Source organism: Salminus brasiliensis, chromosome 16 (genome assembly GCF_030463535.1).
Source record: "Salminus brasiliensis chromosome 16, fSalBra1.hap2, whole genome shotgun sequence".
NCBI lineage: Eukaryota > Metazoa > Chordata > Actinopteri > Characiformes > Bryconidae > Salminus > Salminus brasiliensis.
The window spans coordinates 5,367,222-5,384,352 of record NC_132893.1 but is presented as its reverse complement, the minus strand read 5'-3'; the positions used below and the strand labels follow the sequence as shown (position 1 = coordinate 5,384,352).

Below are 17,131 nucleotides of genomic sequence, written 5' to 3'. Positions count from 1 at the left end.
ACATGGTTCATAAGCGTGGAGAGCTTGGATCCATCTTGAATGTTTTTCTCTAATATGCTTAGCACCTTCACAAGCTTGTCGGATGGAATCTGCAGAGCAAAGAAAAAGGTAGAGGTTTTGGTAAACACTTGATTGGATGTCTCACGCCAATCTAGTCATGTTTAAACTCTTCCATGAAGACCTAGGGCCCACCACACAAGTTAGTAACAGCATACCCTGTATGTGATGCCCATGGCTTTGATTTTGGCCGATTCACTGCCCAGCTCGCTCAGCTGGTGTTTCCCAAGAAGCAACTCCTGAGGGAGCTCGTCGTCGTCTGCAGCTAGCATAGAAACATAATAATAACAGAATAATCCATTAATATCTCTGTCTTATGCCATCATTACAGAGGAATTCAAACAGCATACTTGCTGTAATAAAAAAAAAGAAAATGAGAATAATGAAGTGCATAACTACTAAAAGCTACACACCTAACGATAAGTCCACATCCTCCAAGTTTTCTAAAATATTGTCTACACTTGCTGTGAACCTCTTAAACGTTGAGGAGTCCATCATTTCTGGAAGAGAAACAGCAGAATTTCAGAAGCAATGTTAAGAGCAGAATACAAAACAACACTGTAGCAAAAGCTGGACCAGTGACTGAAGTTACCTTCTGGAGTTAGCTTCGGTTCATACGCTTTTCTCCTTTTCTGCTTCTCCTTCATCTTCATCTTTCGGGCAACTAAAAGAAAAAATAAGTATTCTTTAGTTATAAAGATGCAAGCCACAGATGCTTAGGCTGTACGGTCACCCCCTCAAAAAAAATCCATAAAAGTCATTTAAATAAATGTCAGATACTTACTGTCGCTTATGCTGGGAGGGGGCGTGTCTTCCTCAGAGTCGTCTGGACTCTGGTCTCTGTATCGGCTCCCTGAACCTCTCCGGCCGTCATGGTGGCTTCCGCTCCGCCTGCGCTCTCCAGAACCCTTCCGGTCCTTCTCCTCATACTCCCATGCCCTGTCACGGTCCTTTTTTGATCGTTTTGGGGCCGCTGTGAGTCCCAAAAAGAAGAAACACTCAATTCGGACTGTGAAGGTTTTGGTTAGGACGCTATCTGATCAACCACATTTCTGCACGACCAAACATCTAAACATCTACACTACTTCGGGGACTGTGATATAACTAGGGCTGCAGCTATTGAATATATGAACAAGAACACTACTGTCACTGTAGTCATCACTAAACATAGATTAAAAACAACTTCTTCACCTTATTAGTTGAAGGATTTTCTCTCATTATAAATAGGCTCCAAGTCCACAGGACCCTATTGTAATTTTAAGGGGTTTTCTTACTCTTTACTAATAAGCACATTTATTTTTTGTTATTTTGCATAATATGCAAAACCTACTTTTGTGAACTAGTCCTAGGGGTTTTCCCTCATTCCTCAACTGGTGTCAAAATGTAGGAGCCTCAATAATTATTAAAAAACGAGCTGAGATTTGTAAGCAATATGGCTGTTTTTTTTTGTTGTTGTTTTTTTTCCCCCCTTTGTTTATTTTTTTTTAAAAGGTAAGACTCCTGAAGTAGCCTGTCAAAATCAAAAGGCATGCATCACACTGTAAACGCTAAATAACTCAACAATCATACATCCGCTCAAGCTGAAACTTGACATGCAGGATCGTTCCTGTATGCTTCTTTAGCTGAGAAATTACAGACAAACTGATATTGATATTCGTGACTGCCATCAGAATTTATCAGTATAATGAAACTTGAATAATGTGTCTAGGGAGGTACTTTCTAACAACCCGTACAGAAGTTACAAAAGAATTGTCCTTTAGAGGATTTATTTTTTTTTAATCTGGAAATGTCATACAGAAATTTCAACAAAACACTGATTTGACATCATAGTATAGTGTTTGAAACAATTCTGCCATTTCAAGAGTTTTACAACAAATGTATCCTTATTTTACAATTGTTAACTCTTAAGAGGTTAAAAAAAACCTTTTCAAACTATTTTCTGGATTGTAACTATTTTCTGGATAGCTAAAACTCATCAGCAATTGGCCCGATCCTCCCAACATTATAACCTTACATTTGTACTGAATTTGTCAGATGGCGTCTCAACGTAAACTCCCTTTGTAGCTCTAGTTGCCCCACACTGCATAAGGGCTCATTTGTGCTAGTTCGTGCTTGGACCCCAAGATTGCCGCTTGAGCTACATTGATTATTACATTTCTTTAACCAGTCCAATTAATTTTTTAATGTGAATGAAAATTTTCACACCAAGTAGTACACAGTGCTAAACCAGGCTTAATTCCCAACGAATTTCACTGGGCTGAAACTTCCAATAATATTGGCTGATATAAATTTATATTTTTTACTACAATAGTGTAAATGAGTACTACAATTTGAAGCATGTTTAGTTTAAATAGCAGCTTCACAATGACTATGAAGCTCCACTGGCTGTAACAATCTTCTTCATTGCCACTCCAGGCTCAGCACACTGCCAACTGCACAATGCAACTCTCACAATAACTGTATAACCTGGGTCCTATTTTAGTAAAATCTTGTAATGTTACTCTACCGTCTCAGACCACATGCTTCTTTCACTTTCAGTGCGGTATCTGTATCTCTATCTCTCAGACTGTCCACAAAAGCATGTGTAAAGAGTGTCCTGCTTGAAGAGTGGCTCAAAGCACTAATCGCACTTCCCAACTGCAAAGGGAGCACAGGAGCAAGGAACCCCAATTCTCATTTTGTGTTGCTTTAACTGAGTGACTTGATCAGTTGCAAACTATGAAACATTGAGTAGGAAAATTGTGTAATTAATTAATTTTATAAATACAGTGCTCTCAACAATGTTTGAGGCAAAAGCATTTCATAATTTGCCTCAGTCTTAATCTGTTGCAGTTTTACCACTGAGAAGTTACAGCACTTTACACTCTACATTCCAGTACACTTGCCAGGAAGACCAGAAACACTCTACAGGTGTTTGTCAGTTGATACTTTTGCAGTGCAACGTGGAGGTTAACAGGGACTGCACAGGATTCACAGCATACCACCTCGGTGGTGGAAGTGTTCTGGCCTGGCCCTGTATGGTTTCACAGGTACTTGCTCAGACATCTTTATCAATGATGTAACTGCTGATTGTAATAGCAAAATGTCTTTGGTGTATAAAACCATCTTATCAGCACAAGTTCAGGAGAACAGCACTTCATCCTACAGCAAAACCGTGACAAGTTACAAAACAGACAACTGACTGGGACTCCATAGAGTAAGCCTTTCACATGATAGAGAAGAGGGGAAAAAAACATCCAAAACGAGCAGAAGCTGAAGATCACCAAAGATGACGTAGGAACTAACAAGTAACTAAACAAGGAATTAAAACTTGACTAGTTCACTATATATAGCACAGTTATGTCCATTGAATCAAGATGCAACAGATGCTGAAAGCACTCTTAAATATGCACTAATGAAGCAATTAAACACAAATTACACACCTGAGTAATCACAAACACCTGTAAAGCCCTGTGTCCCTAACATTATGGTGCCTTGAAATGGGAAATGGGGGTAGGCCATGTAGTAAGTGCTGTGATTTCTACTTGGGAAAAATACATGAAAATTGTTTGAGTACCAGTTTAAAACTGTTGAGCAAACCGTGCATAACTCACACAGAGGCCTTTGTCCCAAACATTAAGAAGGGTACTACAAAGCCAGGGCAATATTCAGATTTTTCTTAATTTTTCAGTTCTAATCAATCGAATCATTTCTTACAAAAAAGAAAAACATTTACATATGTCTGTTCATTTTACTATTATTTGCATCTGCATCATCATCAGGCATCATATATATGTGTAAACCTGTCTCTATCCTGGATCTCACCTAAATTAGCAACAGGTTGCTGGTGCAGCCTGAACAGGTGTCCGGTAATTGGGACACCCTCCAACCAGGTCACAGTACATTTACACTTCCCCTTATCAAAAGAAGGATCTAAATATTGATGGAATCTCATTTCCCCACACCATGTTGCAATGCCTTAATCAGGGTGGTGGGGTGCAAAAGCAAAGCAGGGGCAGCCTAAGCAGACTACATCACACTTAAATTGTATAAAAAATTTTATAAATCTCAGGGCAGAGCATTCCAGGCTTTTTAAGGAACATAGAAAGAAAGCTGATTATGCACCAGTTTGCCTGGCTACCACAACTTACATTTACTCGAAAGCACACAAGTTAAAGCAAGTTGGGAATGGTGAAAGAACTGCGTAGCGCCCAAAAACAGCAGGAAATTGCTTTCCAACCTTCACACTGCACATACGACAAACAAACAAATAACTAATCAACATAGCATTTTAAACAGCAAGTGTAAACAAGGCTTCTAGGAGCTAGGTTTGAAGCCACCCAAAAACTTTAAAGCAACACTGTGGAAAAATTGGCATTTCTCACTCCCCCTGCAGTCAGGAAATATAATTCGCGCTTTTAGCCATCAGCCAAGAACACTTTTTCTAGATGAGCTGAGAGACACAGAGCAGTCACTAAGAGTGAAAGCAGCAAGTGGACTGACCTGGTAAAGTAATGTTTTACACAGCATTGCATATTTTAAGGTAAAAATTCTACCGCTTTGCTTTAAGACACCCAGCCCTATCAGCGCTCCACCCATTACTTCTGTTAACTAACCAGTAGTAACCAGTAGAAACGGTAGCATGCATGCAAATGTAAGCATGTTAACAGGTTAGTATTCTCAGGCAGTAGTATTCTAAAGAGACCATCACACACATTAAATTAGAGAAATTACCAAAGCATCCTTTTTTATTTGTGCTTTCAAGACAGGCTGAAGCACTGGATATAAAACTATAGTTTTCTCAATAGTTTAATTAATCAAACATTATCAATTACCAAAATGTCTTTTATTTGTTAAAGCCCTAGAACAGGTATCACCAACAGGTGGAGCGCAGTCCAGACCTAAACCGATAAACTGGACCGATAAACTATTGAGAACTATATAATTTGGACAGAGCGTTTTAAAGGCCTAACTTTTCTAGCCTTCGCGGTACAAGGTTTACGGCCCAGGCAAAATCACAGACCAATAGCACTCGTTGTGAATCACACATGCCGCTACTAGGCCAACCAGACCTGTGCATTATGCGGAGCGCTGCAACTTGAGTAAGTGATGCATATACAGTCGAGAAACAGATCAGAAGGTAATTTACATGACTGCTCTAATAAGAAAAAAACAGACACATTCGTATCGCAGGCAGTTCTAAACCAGTATCATATGTTCCGAGACATTAAAGGCAGTAAAGTCAAGCGGAACCGAGACACAAGTTATATTACTGACTTTATTTTAAGATGGACAGATTTGTTACTTATAATTTGTTTAGTTCAATGTAAAAACTACCAATAAATATTGTTGAAATATATTAAATTCATGAAACCTGTAAATTAGAATGTAAAACAGAATATGACACTGAATCATAACGCAAAATTAGACATCACCAATCTCAATTAAATCCCCATGTCCTACACAAAACAAAAGCAGATTTTTACTCACATTCCACGGAGTCGCTGTCTTCACCAGAGCTGACCTCTGCGTACTTGGGCTTCTCGTTTACCGTACTTCGTTTGCGTTTGTTCATCTTTACCCTCTCACACAGAGGCATAGTGGACTCGATTTCTGCAAGCAGATGAGGAGGAAGCTCCTTGAGCACCGACTCATCAATCCCCCCTTGAAACAGGTTAATAAAGGATATTACTCCTTTATTCAAATAATTTACGGATCCACACACAAGTCTCTGCATAAATGCGTCGAGTCAGTGTACATGCACTCTAAGAACAAACTATGAAACTTTAGCAAATGTCCGTCACATGACGGCCTTACCTTTGGAAGACTTCCCAAAAGGTCTGTTTTTGCTGGATTTGGAGCTGCGAGAGTTCCGTTCCTTAATAATCTTCTGCACTTCATCATAGGAGAGCTTCTGTAACACCACCACAGGCTTGGCCCTTTTGGAGATGTCCTCCACCAAACCCAACCTCTCCAGCTTTACTCGTGGCTGATTACAGGTCTCCCCAGACCGCTGGGGTTCTGCTGGCGGAGGCACGTTTCCATCTTTATCACGCTTCAGCTTGGGAATAACAAAATTCTTTAATGCTCCAGATTTGCCACCTAGCAGGTATTCAGGGAATTCTGCGGCTTTGCTCTCGGAGGAGGACTGCTTGGTGCCATCAGAGCGGTGCCTGCTACCATCAGAGCTTCGTTTCTCCTCTTTGCTGTTAGAGGATTTTAGGTCCGGGCGATCAGAGCGCTGTCTGCTCGAGTCAGAGCCTCCACGACTCTCCTGTTTCACCCGTGGACTGTCCGGCCGGGTGCGTTGCTCAGGTGAGCGTTTCTCTTTGTGGTCTTTGGACTCGGGCCGGTGCTTTCGCTCTCGGTTTTCCCGATCTCGGTCTCGGTTCTCTCTGTCCCGGTTCCCTCTGTCTCGGTTTTCCCGGTCCCGCTCCCGGTCTTTGTCACGTCCGTGTCGGTCGTGTTCCGACCTACCTTTTGGTGTGTCTGGCCTACGAACTTTGCCGCCATCGTTGTCACGGTCCTTGTCCTTCTCCTTCTCCTTCTCTTTTTCCTTGTCCTTCTCCTTGTCCTTCTCCTTGTCCCTGTCTTTCTCCTTGTCCTTATCCTTGTCCCTATCCCTATCTCTATCTCTTTCCCGATCTTTGTGTTTTTCCTCTCTGTGACTGTCTCGAGAGAGTTCGGAGCGACTGTCGTGTTTTCGTGGCGTTTCCGTGCCCCGTCCCTCAGACCGAACCTTGTCAGGCTTACCATCATGCCGGTGTTTCGATGATTCTGACCGTTTTTCTGATCCCTGCGTCTTGCTTGTAGAATCCCGCCGGCTGTCGTGTTTGTGTTTAGGCGTCTCAGGGCGGCCACCTGAAGCAGTTTTCTGTGGCGTTTCTGCCCGTTGCTTGATGACCTCAGGCCGACCATCAACCGCTCTCTGCACCTCTCCATCTGTTTTCGATTTGAGCCGCAGAACCCCAGCTGAGTCAGACCCATCTTCGGGCCAGCGCTGTGCCTCCAGGGCAGGTGTGGGACAAGAGTCTAGCTGCCCCTCTGCCCTGCCTGCCTGTTGTAGGTCTATACTGACCATCAGGGCTGGTCTGTTAGTCCCATTGCTTGCAGCACTAGCCTCCTGAGGTGCCAATTTGTTCCCAGCACTGCCCCCGCCACCCACCCCAGGACCACCTGTTGTTCCTGCTGTGCCACCAGCACCAGGCTCCTGAGGGTACGAATCCTGCTTTCGCTTCTTCAGAGGTTTATCTAAAAAAAAATTAAAAAAAAAAAGAGCGCGATAAAAAGTTAGACACATTTTCTAGGCAAGACATCAGTTCAATATTGACGAAGTAAGAATGCTCAAGAAAGTTATAAAAAAATAACTGCCCTTAACTACAAGGCTGAAAACGTAGTCCTTGTTCTATAAGCAGTTAAGTCAAAAGCACCAGCTTAAGCATTATTTAACAGTACTGTTATAATGACTATGTTTGGTTAATAAACAAAATCTGCAGTTAGAAGCAAAGACCAGATACCACTTTCTCGAACCTCAAGGTCAATCAGAGTACTGGCGGATACAGAGATTCAATATTTTTTCTTTACAAATTACTAAGCTTTCAAGTGAGCCACTTTTATTAAAGCACTTCAATTAAGATAATCTCAAAGCAAGAGCATCTCAAAGCAACCCATCATGCCCAAACCACTTATACACTCTACTACCCTACAGACAGAAGAACACTGCTAACATTACATCACTGCATGTGTGCGCCCTTTAAGGCTATGTTTGTTACAAGATGGGAATAATTCATTTCTTTTTACCTCCGATATCCAATCCAGTACTTTCTGCTGCTATCAACTTAATACAGATATCAATTAACAGACACACATCGGTCTCAAAAACCCACTGATTCAGATGCGTTATTATTTTCGCAGGTACACAAAAACCCAACAAAAACAAAGCATGCCGAATAGCAAAGAAAAAAAAAACAACAAAAAAAAAAAACTACCTTTATCCTGAACCTCCTTGGAGCCTCTCTCCCGCTCAATAGCCGACTCCCGTTCTATCCTCTCAATCTCAGCCAGGGCGTCCATCTCGGCCTCGTCGTACGGTGTCCCGCTGACTCCCCCAGGTTGCTTGGCTGTGACAGCCCCTGTGTTCTGCAGCACTGGGACCTGCTGGTATCCTGACTGTTCCGGGACGCATTGGCCAGCAGTCAGCCGTTCCTGGGGGTTTCGAGGGTATGGCAAACTGTTGCAGGGCAGTTCGTTCTCAGCGTCCGAGCCATGCTCCACGCTGGGCACGAGGTCGGCCGACTGGTCCGTCTCAGAAGACTTGACCCGCGACAGCTTCAGCGTGAGCTTCGTAGAGTCCTTGGAGGGAGAGCTGACAATGTCATACATGGCACCCTTGTCTCCTTCCTCCTTGATCATTTTCTTTTGCTTCTTTTTCCGGTCAGGGGAGTCCATGAGAAGGTCAGGAGCAGCATCCCGCGGTGAGGTATACGGGGGTGGAGACTGAAGAATGAGAGGTGGCCGCGATCCAACTGAAAATGAAAGCAACACAAACCTGTTGACTGCTGTATCAGAGATAGACGTGTAGCTGTGTGGGTGAGCATAGCGGAAAACTAATGCAACCATCTCAGCTTGCATTAAGAGGGTAAGGGTTGCAGTACAGCCATTTGTAAGTGGTTTAAACTTACCTTTCGGAGTCCCTTCGATTCCAGCAGGCGAGCATACAGATTGGGGCGATCGGAGAGGGAAGGAGGCGTTTCTAATGGAAGGATCACTCTCCTAGAAAACCCAGGACACAGTGGTTACCAACTCCGCTTCATATGCATCAGATCTCACAACTACCTCTTAACTTGCTGTGACCAACACCTGTTGCTCAACACCTCCACATAATATCTGCTCACCTCGCTTCCCAGCCTGTGGACGATGTTCATGTACTCTTCATTGGAGCAATGCCGTGCGTTGTGGTTGGCTGAATTACTTGACATTTGCCCAGAGACCTTACTGTCGTGGATGTTCCTCATGCCACCAGGCACCATGGGACTAGCAACAGACACTGCAGCGCAAATCACAACATGATTGAACTGATCAACTATGAGGAAATGAAAAATAAGGCATCTACTAACATGTACACAAACAAATGTGTACATTAATATCCTCAGAATAACATTTTTATATGCATCTTAAAATAGGCTAGCAGTTTTTTCTGCCAAAAGACCCACCTTGTTGAATCTGTTGGTGCGGAGAGTAGCTGGGAGGGTGAGGGTACTGCATGTAGCCGGCAGGGCTCTGTGGAGCGTAGGGGCTGGGCACGGGGCTGTTCTGCTGAGGCATGAAACGAGCCCCAGAGCCTGTCTGAGGCTGAACAAAGCGACTGTTGGGGAGAAGGAACTCGTCAGTATACAGACTACTTAAACAGAAGTGTTCTAATACAAGGGAATCTTACACCATGAAAACTGCAAAAGGAGAGATCCCGCAGAATACCTAGGAGGGCTGGGAGTAACAGTGGTTTGCTGGTAATTTGTGGACGCCGGGCTTCCATGCATGGAATTGTGAGACATCTTATATGGTGGCATCATTGGCTGTTGCATTATACCTTTAATGACAAAAACAGAAGATCGAACAATATAACCCATAACTCAATACAGACCACATATGAACCAACCACCCGATTTTCATTAGGTTTACTATAAAACATCTACATTATATCAGGAGACTTGGGTCGCATTGGCCACAATTCTTAAAAGAAATCAATGGTTCAGACAAAAACATAATTGACACACAAACCTTCCCCACAAATGAAGTTAATCAAATTCTTTTTTTACACTGCTGCTGCAAGTGCAGCCAAAAAGCAACACAAGCTCATAGCCAGCAGTCCTGATTAAAGGTTCTCACACTTCACATGGTGAAGAGTTTTACAGACAGCAGTGTGTCTTAAAGAGTCTGCAATCATATAAGCAAGGCTACTGAAGTGTTAATGTGTGATATTAAGTCACCTGCATTATTCTGCATTTTTATTACTTGTTAGTTACTTTAGCCTTGTAATTCTAATGCAAACTAATAACCCAAACGGACTAGCTACATTCAGGGTGTGTTTTGTCCCAATCTTTTCTTTATGATGCAGTTAATGCTTGCCGTGTTACAACACCAAATTTACTAAACACAAGATATAAGTCTAGGGGGGTTCAGGACAAGAACATGAAATATGTTAGAATGTACATCAGAGTACAATTCACACATTGCTTATTGAATCACTGTTGAAAACAACATATGAACACAGGGAGCACAGTGATCGGCTTTTTAGAAATAGAGGCATCTCTCTGGATTAGAATCCCCTCAGGTCTTTGCTCACAGTAACTAGTCAAACTGATTAATATCTAACTAATGGGGATGCACAAATGTTCCAAGTGTCATCAGTTTAGGCCAATAATTTTCGAAACAATTAACTGCATTGGATTGGTATTTCAAATCTCCAGACAATGAGAAGCAAAACATTTAGGCAACAGTTGCTTGAGGTGCTAAATGTTGGCATTTAGTGCATCTTGCAAAAAAAGAAACCCTGACATTTCAATATTCTGTTGTTTTGCAATATGTTTACACAATATTGCCAAAAGTATTGAATCGAATTCAGGTGTTCCTGAATTGGTACCTTGATAGGATTCCACCTGTGCAACAAGTGCAGTCATGAAATGTCCTCGCTACTAAATATTCCACAGTCAGCTGTCAGTGGTTTTATAACAAAGTGGAAGCGATTGGGAACTACAGCAGCGGTAGGCCACGTAAAATGACAGGGCAGGTTCAGCAGATGCCGAGGTCGCCAACTTTCTGCAGTCTCAATCACTACAGACCTCTAAACTTCATGTGGCCTTCAGATTAGTTCAAGAACAGTGCATGGAGAGCTTAATGGAATGGGTTTCGGCCGCCAAGCCTTACATCACCAAGCACAATGCAAAGCATTGGACGCAGTGGTGTAAAGCACATTTGTGGATGGCCCCTTCCTGTTCCACCAGTGCACAAAAAAAAGTCCCTAAAGACAAACAAATGTATCCTCAGCTGCCTTTGGCTAATGTGTCATGCATGCCCTGCGAAGTGACCATTGCACATGTGAACATTACTTTGATAATGCCAAAACAATAGACTGTGCAGTCCGAAAGCTGATGATGCAAAAAATACCACAATACCTAATGCTTAGAAAGCAAAATAATATAAAAATAAAACTACACAAAAATCAATCATGCCGCTCTGTTTACAAAACTAACTATCCCTTCTGATCCAGGAAACACTTCAGGACAGAGAGAATTTTTAAATGGGCATTGTTGCAGAAGCCTGCATTAGGCCTTGCACTGTGCTCCACTGGGTTCTGAGTCAAGGGCAATGTCTCCATGTCTTCTCCTTACCGCCCTGAACCCCGCATCGGGTGGGCATACTTTTCTCCCTGAAGATGTTGGGGTTCCTGGACAGCACCGTCTGCAGCAGCACCGGCATGTCTCCCTCTGGGTCATCACTGCCCAGGTTGTCCTTCAGCTCTCTGAGAAAAACATTATGATTTTTAACAGAGTCAGCTGCAATGTGATTTCTCAAACATTTCTCCCTAATTCCCATTCACTAGTTAGGACGTCCCGTAAACCACAGGGCAACCAGCGCTAGAAGGATTTTCACATGTCACATGAATCTTTTCGAACAGCTGCTAATGTCATGGGATGGCTGAACGCACTTGGAGGAGCGCGGTAACTGCCTGCGCTGACTGACTGGGGAAGGCAGAGAGGTCCTTCCTGGGAAGGGTATCTTTGGGGATTGAACCGGAGATCTTCCAGTAAAGGCGCCAATGCTTGGATGGCTGCACAACTTGGGAATCAGTGTTGATGCATTATTTTAGAGATTTAATCTTTAACAGCTACAGAACTTTATCCACAATTATCCTCATCAATTATCCACGATATCCAAGATATTCTCAAAAATAGGGTAGAAAAATTGGTAATTTTTTTCCTTCACAACAGTCACAGAATATATCCAACCATTACAATTATAAACACGTAGCAGGGGTTGTCAGTAAAGAGATGAGATGAGATACCCACATGTGCTCGGTGGAAACCTGGTTGAGGCTATGGGCCAGCTGGGAGACAAGGTTGTCATCCCTGCGGGCCAAGAGACAGTTGACCTCCTCTGCAATCCTCCCATTGTACAGCAGGCTCTTAGTGGTGGTGGCAGGGAGAGGGGAAGGCAAGGGCAGCTGGTTTAACACTGAAAGAAGGACAAGAACCTCAAGTAAGTTTCTGTAGTGCTCTTCATTCATTAAATCAGTGCACTGTGCCTAATGTGAGGACGATAAATGAGGCTGACAATGAAAGTATGTATGAAGCAATAAGAAATTAACCTTTGCAGTGATAAGTACTAACCACAGCTGGCACGCTTAGTCATTTCAAAGTTGTCACTTCTGAGTTTTTCAAATGATAAGAACGTAAGACATCTGCACAGAGCATCCTGTACTCTTAATGGTAATGAAATGTTCACCAACACAGAGGCAGTGAAATATTAGTGGCAGAGGGAAAACACGATTTTTCCAGCTATAAAGTTTGGTAGATTGGGTTCTAATACCACTCCGTAACACACCACAGGTTTTCTGGAGTATCTCTGAATGCAACAATGCTTCATTATCTTGCACTACGACAAAACCTTGGGCAAAGACAGGTTATGATGGGCAGTGTTTTAAAAGCAGGGGCTATTTCTGTAACTGTGCGTGCCTAGCAACAAAGAAATGAGAAACATCAATTATGCCAAGGTGTAAATGAAACTTCAAACAAAACAGCTCAACGTCTGACAAACTAACAACGCAATCTGTCAGATAGATATCGTTCTCACATCTGCGTTCAAGCCAAACACCACACAGTTAACAGCGCATTCAGGTGCAGAACTGCAAAGTTCCAGGATGAATTACATGTTTGACTTTCATAAAACACCCTGACAACAGCCAAAGACATGAACTTTAAATCACAAACATTATTTACTCCTTCTGTTTGTAAACAAAGAACAAATGCTTCCATTTTCAATTTATACTAAAACAGTAAATAAACAAACAAACCTAGACAACTATTCGCAAGGTCTCTGTGGCATGGCCTAAATTCATAAGCAATTACTTTCTCATATGTTCCATGAGCACCACAATGTGTGAGGTCTGCTGAAGCAGTCTTCATTAAGCCATTTCCAGCAATACTGCCGAGTGTCTCAGCACTCCTGAAAGTGATCACAATCCATTCGACTCAGTTTGTCACTCTGCAAAAAAACAGTGTGTGAACTGTACTGTTAAACCCTGCCAGGGAGCCAGCACTGTCACAGCAATGCCACAGCCAATCTCATTCTATCCTGATTCTCTTGGCACAGGCAGGAGTAGGGCACACCTTCACATCACACAGAGCGTGTATTTTACCAGTACGTCACTGGGGAGCCCATAAAACAAATAGCTTTATAAAAATCACAAAGCCTGGCTGCAAAGCACTAGCGGGAACCTCCTCCTTCCCAGAAGATAGAAGCTGTCATGCAGACCGAATAGTGAAACCACCTAATCTGCTAAGTATCTGGTAAATGATGAAAACAACTCCGTGTTTTGTGCTTCTGACGTGGTCTGATTAGCAGAGGGGGAATAAGGAGGAAGACCACATGTGATAAGAAAACTTGTGTCTGTGTGTATGTGTGCTTTACGTACAGTCAGTGAGGCTAGCAATCCCAGCAAGAGTGGTAATGGGAACATGAGGCATATCCCCATTCATGCTGAAGATGGGGGTGGGGGGTCGTGTCGATGCACAGGATGCTCAATGTCTCTGCTCTCCGACCAGCCTTCACATCTCCCTTCTGCTGCAAGAGTGGAGAGGAAAGAACAGAAGCTGATTAATATCATGACAACAAATTCAATACAGTAACTCATATGTATTGAGATTAATTCTTGCATATAAACTTAACAGAGAAAGTTATTAGAAAGACCTGTACAACTACTGATCCATACAACTGTCTAATTAGCCAACCGTGTGGCAGCAGTGCAATGTATAACAACATCATGCAGATACAGGACAGCTGCATTAGTTAAGTCCACATCACACATCAACCATCAGCACAAGTAACAATTTTGAGCGTTTCATGACTGTGGGTGTCTGACAGGGTGGCTTGAGTATTTCTAGACCTGCTGAAACCTTGTGATTTCCAGCACAACCGAGTACTGTATGTACTGTAACCGAGTACTTGTAATTACACATTACAATGGTGTAATAAAGAAAACACATGAAAGCGAGCGGCAGTTCTGCAGACAAAAACACCTTGTTGCTCAGACTGACTGGTTCAGAGCTGACAGAAAGACTATAGTAACTCCAATAACCACTCTACAACTGCAGTGAGCAGAAAAGCATCTCAGAATGCACAACACATCAAACCACAGGGCCTACATCACGTACAAACACAAAAAAAAGGCAGAAATCAGAATTTTATAATTACACAAACGCATAATGAAAAGCAGCAAGATGTGCAACTATGGCCTACAACCTTCACAGCTCAGAAACAGCTGTGTACTGGCAAGAACCTGTTGATACAATATGCATCACAATACAGGGGTTAAGATTCAATATATACTGATGCTGTAATAATATATTATGATATATAGTGCAACAATATATTGCAATTTTTCCAAACTCAAAGATTGAGAACTGTCAATGTATCTTAAAGTTTACTTTTTAAGCAGTCAGAACAGTGGGATCTGAAGACAGAGCACAACCCTGCTATGTAGCGGTTAGCATTTAAACCAAGCACAAAATGAACCACTGTTTGTCACCAATCGTTGCATATAAACTATTTATTAAACATCAAGAATCTCAGAAGCAGTTTGGGAGGTAAACAGTAAGCATTTAAAAGGTACAAATCATTTAAAAGGAAAATCTATTTCACACAACTGTTCCCTTACACCAACTATGGTCAATTACCCAAAGTAGGCCTGCAGGACACTGGAAAACAACTGACAATGCAATCTTATTCCAGAGGGGTTTATATACGTATTACAACATTAAAAATGTGTCAACATATCACAACACTAATAACACACTGTGCATACAATGCACTACACAGCATACAGAGTATAATAAACAATATTGGGCGGATATAATCAACCTCTGGTAAATATTTCAAAGCAAATAAGAAAAGTGTGAATTTTTATTTTGTATCGAGCAGCAGAAATGCAAACAGCTTAAATCAAATTTGACATTGCACATCCTGCACTGTGACTACAGAGAATGCACACATTGTGATAATGACGCTAAAACGATAAATTGTTCAGCTCCAAACTCCAAGTTAGCATCCTTTTAGTTTTGTACAGAAGCTACAAGGATATTATGTCTTTTTGAATAACACACTTCTGTAATATCAGCCTTGTACCAACAAATAAAGACGCAGACTTTTCCTCCTTTCGGATCAGGTGTCAATGGACAGTGTTGGTGGATGCTAACACCCATTTACCCAACAATCAATCACACTTGTAGGCGGAAGTTTACACTCATCATGAACATGAACATCACAGCAATATCAGGCTTTCCATAACTTATTTGAACTGTTCTGTTTTCAGGGGCAGAATGATTGACACATACACTGTAATAGGAAAAAATAGAGAAAAAATAATTTGGTTCACAATTTTACTTTTTTAGGGTTTGAGATTTTCTGAAATCAGAGTCAAAATTATACATGCCGCATCATATAAACACACGTAGATCACTGGCTCTGCTACTGAAAATTCCAAAAGATTTGACCGCACTAATTGGACTGAACAACACACAGTACAATGGAAAGGTCCAAGGAACTCACAGGAAGGACAAGGATGATCATCAGGGTCAAGTAACTCCAAAGTTATTTGGACGTATAACCACTTTAGTCAAGTCTGAAAGAAGACCCAAATGGTCACTCTCATTATTAGTTTTGTTGGTCAGAAACAAACCACAAACCACCAAAACACAGGTCGGTCTTATTTATTTATTTTTTTAAATATTATTAATATTAACATACAACTGGAAGCTGCGGGGACACCAATGTCAACCGAGTTTTACATTGCTACGGACTGAGCAGCTGCCATCCAAGAAAAAAAGCCAAATGCACCACAACGAACACCTTCAAGCTCAACTCAAGTTTGCAACTAAACACATGGACAAAGAAAAAGCCTTGTTTTATGGTCTAATGAGACACAGACTTGAGTTATTTGGTGCTAGCATCAATGCTTAAGGCCTAAACAAAGCAGATGAAATAACGGAGAAGGACTACATCAATTTCTTAGCACAACCTCAAACCATCACCTAAACGGTTGAAACTTGGACACAATCAGGTATTCTAGCAGGATAATGCCCCCAAACACACATCAGTGAGAACTGTGCAACGGATAAAGCAGGCCAAAATTAACGCCATTGCAAATATGTGGACTGTGGTAAAAACTCAGTGGTCAAATCTCCAACCAGACTTCTGCCAGAAGTGTGTGAATGGCTACTACAAGCAGACGGAAAAGGTGCAACTTGCTACGGGACATTTAACCAAATAGGACAGGTCTAAAGAAACCATCAACAGCCAAATAACGTCATGATATTACGTCCAGGACGAATGTACATACACTTTCAACCACACCTGTACACTGCTGTAAATGAAGGCTATTAATAGCAATAGTTCTTGAAAAGACAGACAGACCTTACCAGCTACAAATATACAACACTCCTGTGATACCAAAAATCAGTGAACGGTCTTATAAGGGCTAAAAAGTTAAGGAGCACCACATATTGTCAACTCCGATAAAAAAAATTGGGAACCAACCATTGCTTAAGATTTAATCCAGGGTTAAATCAATTGCCTTCAACTTTAAGTCCCCATAGAAGAAGACTTCAAGAGCGAGCATCTTCAGATGCCGAGGGTTTCCAGTGATAAACATGCATTTACAACACTATCCCTGCTAACAGTCTGCTAACAGCACATCACACTAAAGCAACCACAAAGTTCCCCTTCAAACAAAAAAGGGCCTTTTCAAGTATGAGGTCTACCCAAAATGAGATCGTTTTATGCAACTGTACTACTATGACTAGGGTTGCTTGCCAACAGGCTT

General features: G+C 42.0%; 1 protein-coding gene across 6 annotated transcripts in view; it reads right to left on the bottom strand.

The window, feature by feature from the left end:
* The window catches only part of nipblb (NIPBL cohesin loading factor b), a 31,299-nt gene that overhangs the window by 9,930 nt on the left and 4,238 nt on the right, over window positions 1-17,131 (bottom strand). For 2 of the 6 annotated variants that reach the window (XM_072658221.1, XM_072658223.1), the window contains exons 2-16: window positions 13,727-13,875; window positions 12,102-12,267; window positions 11,454-11,554; window positions 9,511-9,622; window positions 9,249-9,400; window positions 8,931-9,082; window positions 8,718-8,808; window positions 8,025-8,561; window positions 5,854-7,287; window positions 5,527-5,700; window positions 842-1,030; window positions 650-721; window positions 471-557; window positions 216-322; window positions 3-89 (exon numbers count right to left, since the gene is read on the bottom strand). In XM_072658221.1, the coding sequence (XP_072514322.1) occupies window positions 3-89; window positions 216-322; window positions 471-557; window positions 650-721; window positions 842-1,030; window positions 5,527-5,700; window positions 5,854-7,287; window positions 8,025-8,561; window positions 8,718-8,808; window positions 8,931-9,082; window positions 9,249-9,400; window positions 9,511-9,622; window positions 11,454-11,554; window positions 12,102-12,267; window positions 13,727-13,790 (3,525 nt within the window). In that variant the 5' untranslated portion in view covers window positions 13,791-13,875. The remainder of the gene's footprint in view (window positions 1-2; window positions 90-215; window positions 323-470; window positions 558-649; window positions 722-841; window positions 1,031-5,526; window positions 5,701-5,853; window positions 7,288-8,024; window positions 8,562-8,717; window positions 8,809-8,930; window positions 9,083-9,248; window positions 9,401-9,510; window positions 9,623-11,453; window positions 11,555-12,101; window positions 12,268-13,726; window positions 13,876-17,131) is intronic. The other 4 variants (XM_072658224.1, XM_072658225.1, XM_072658226.1 and 1 more) reach the window with 4 other exon arrangements.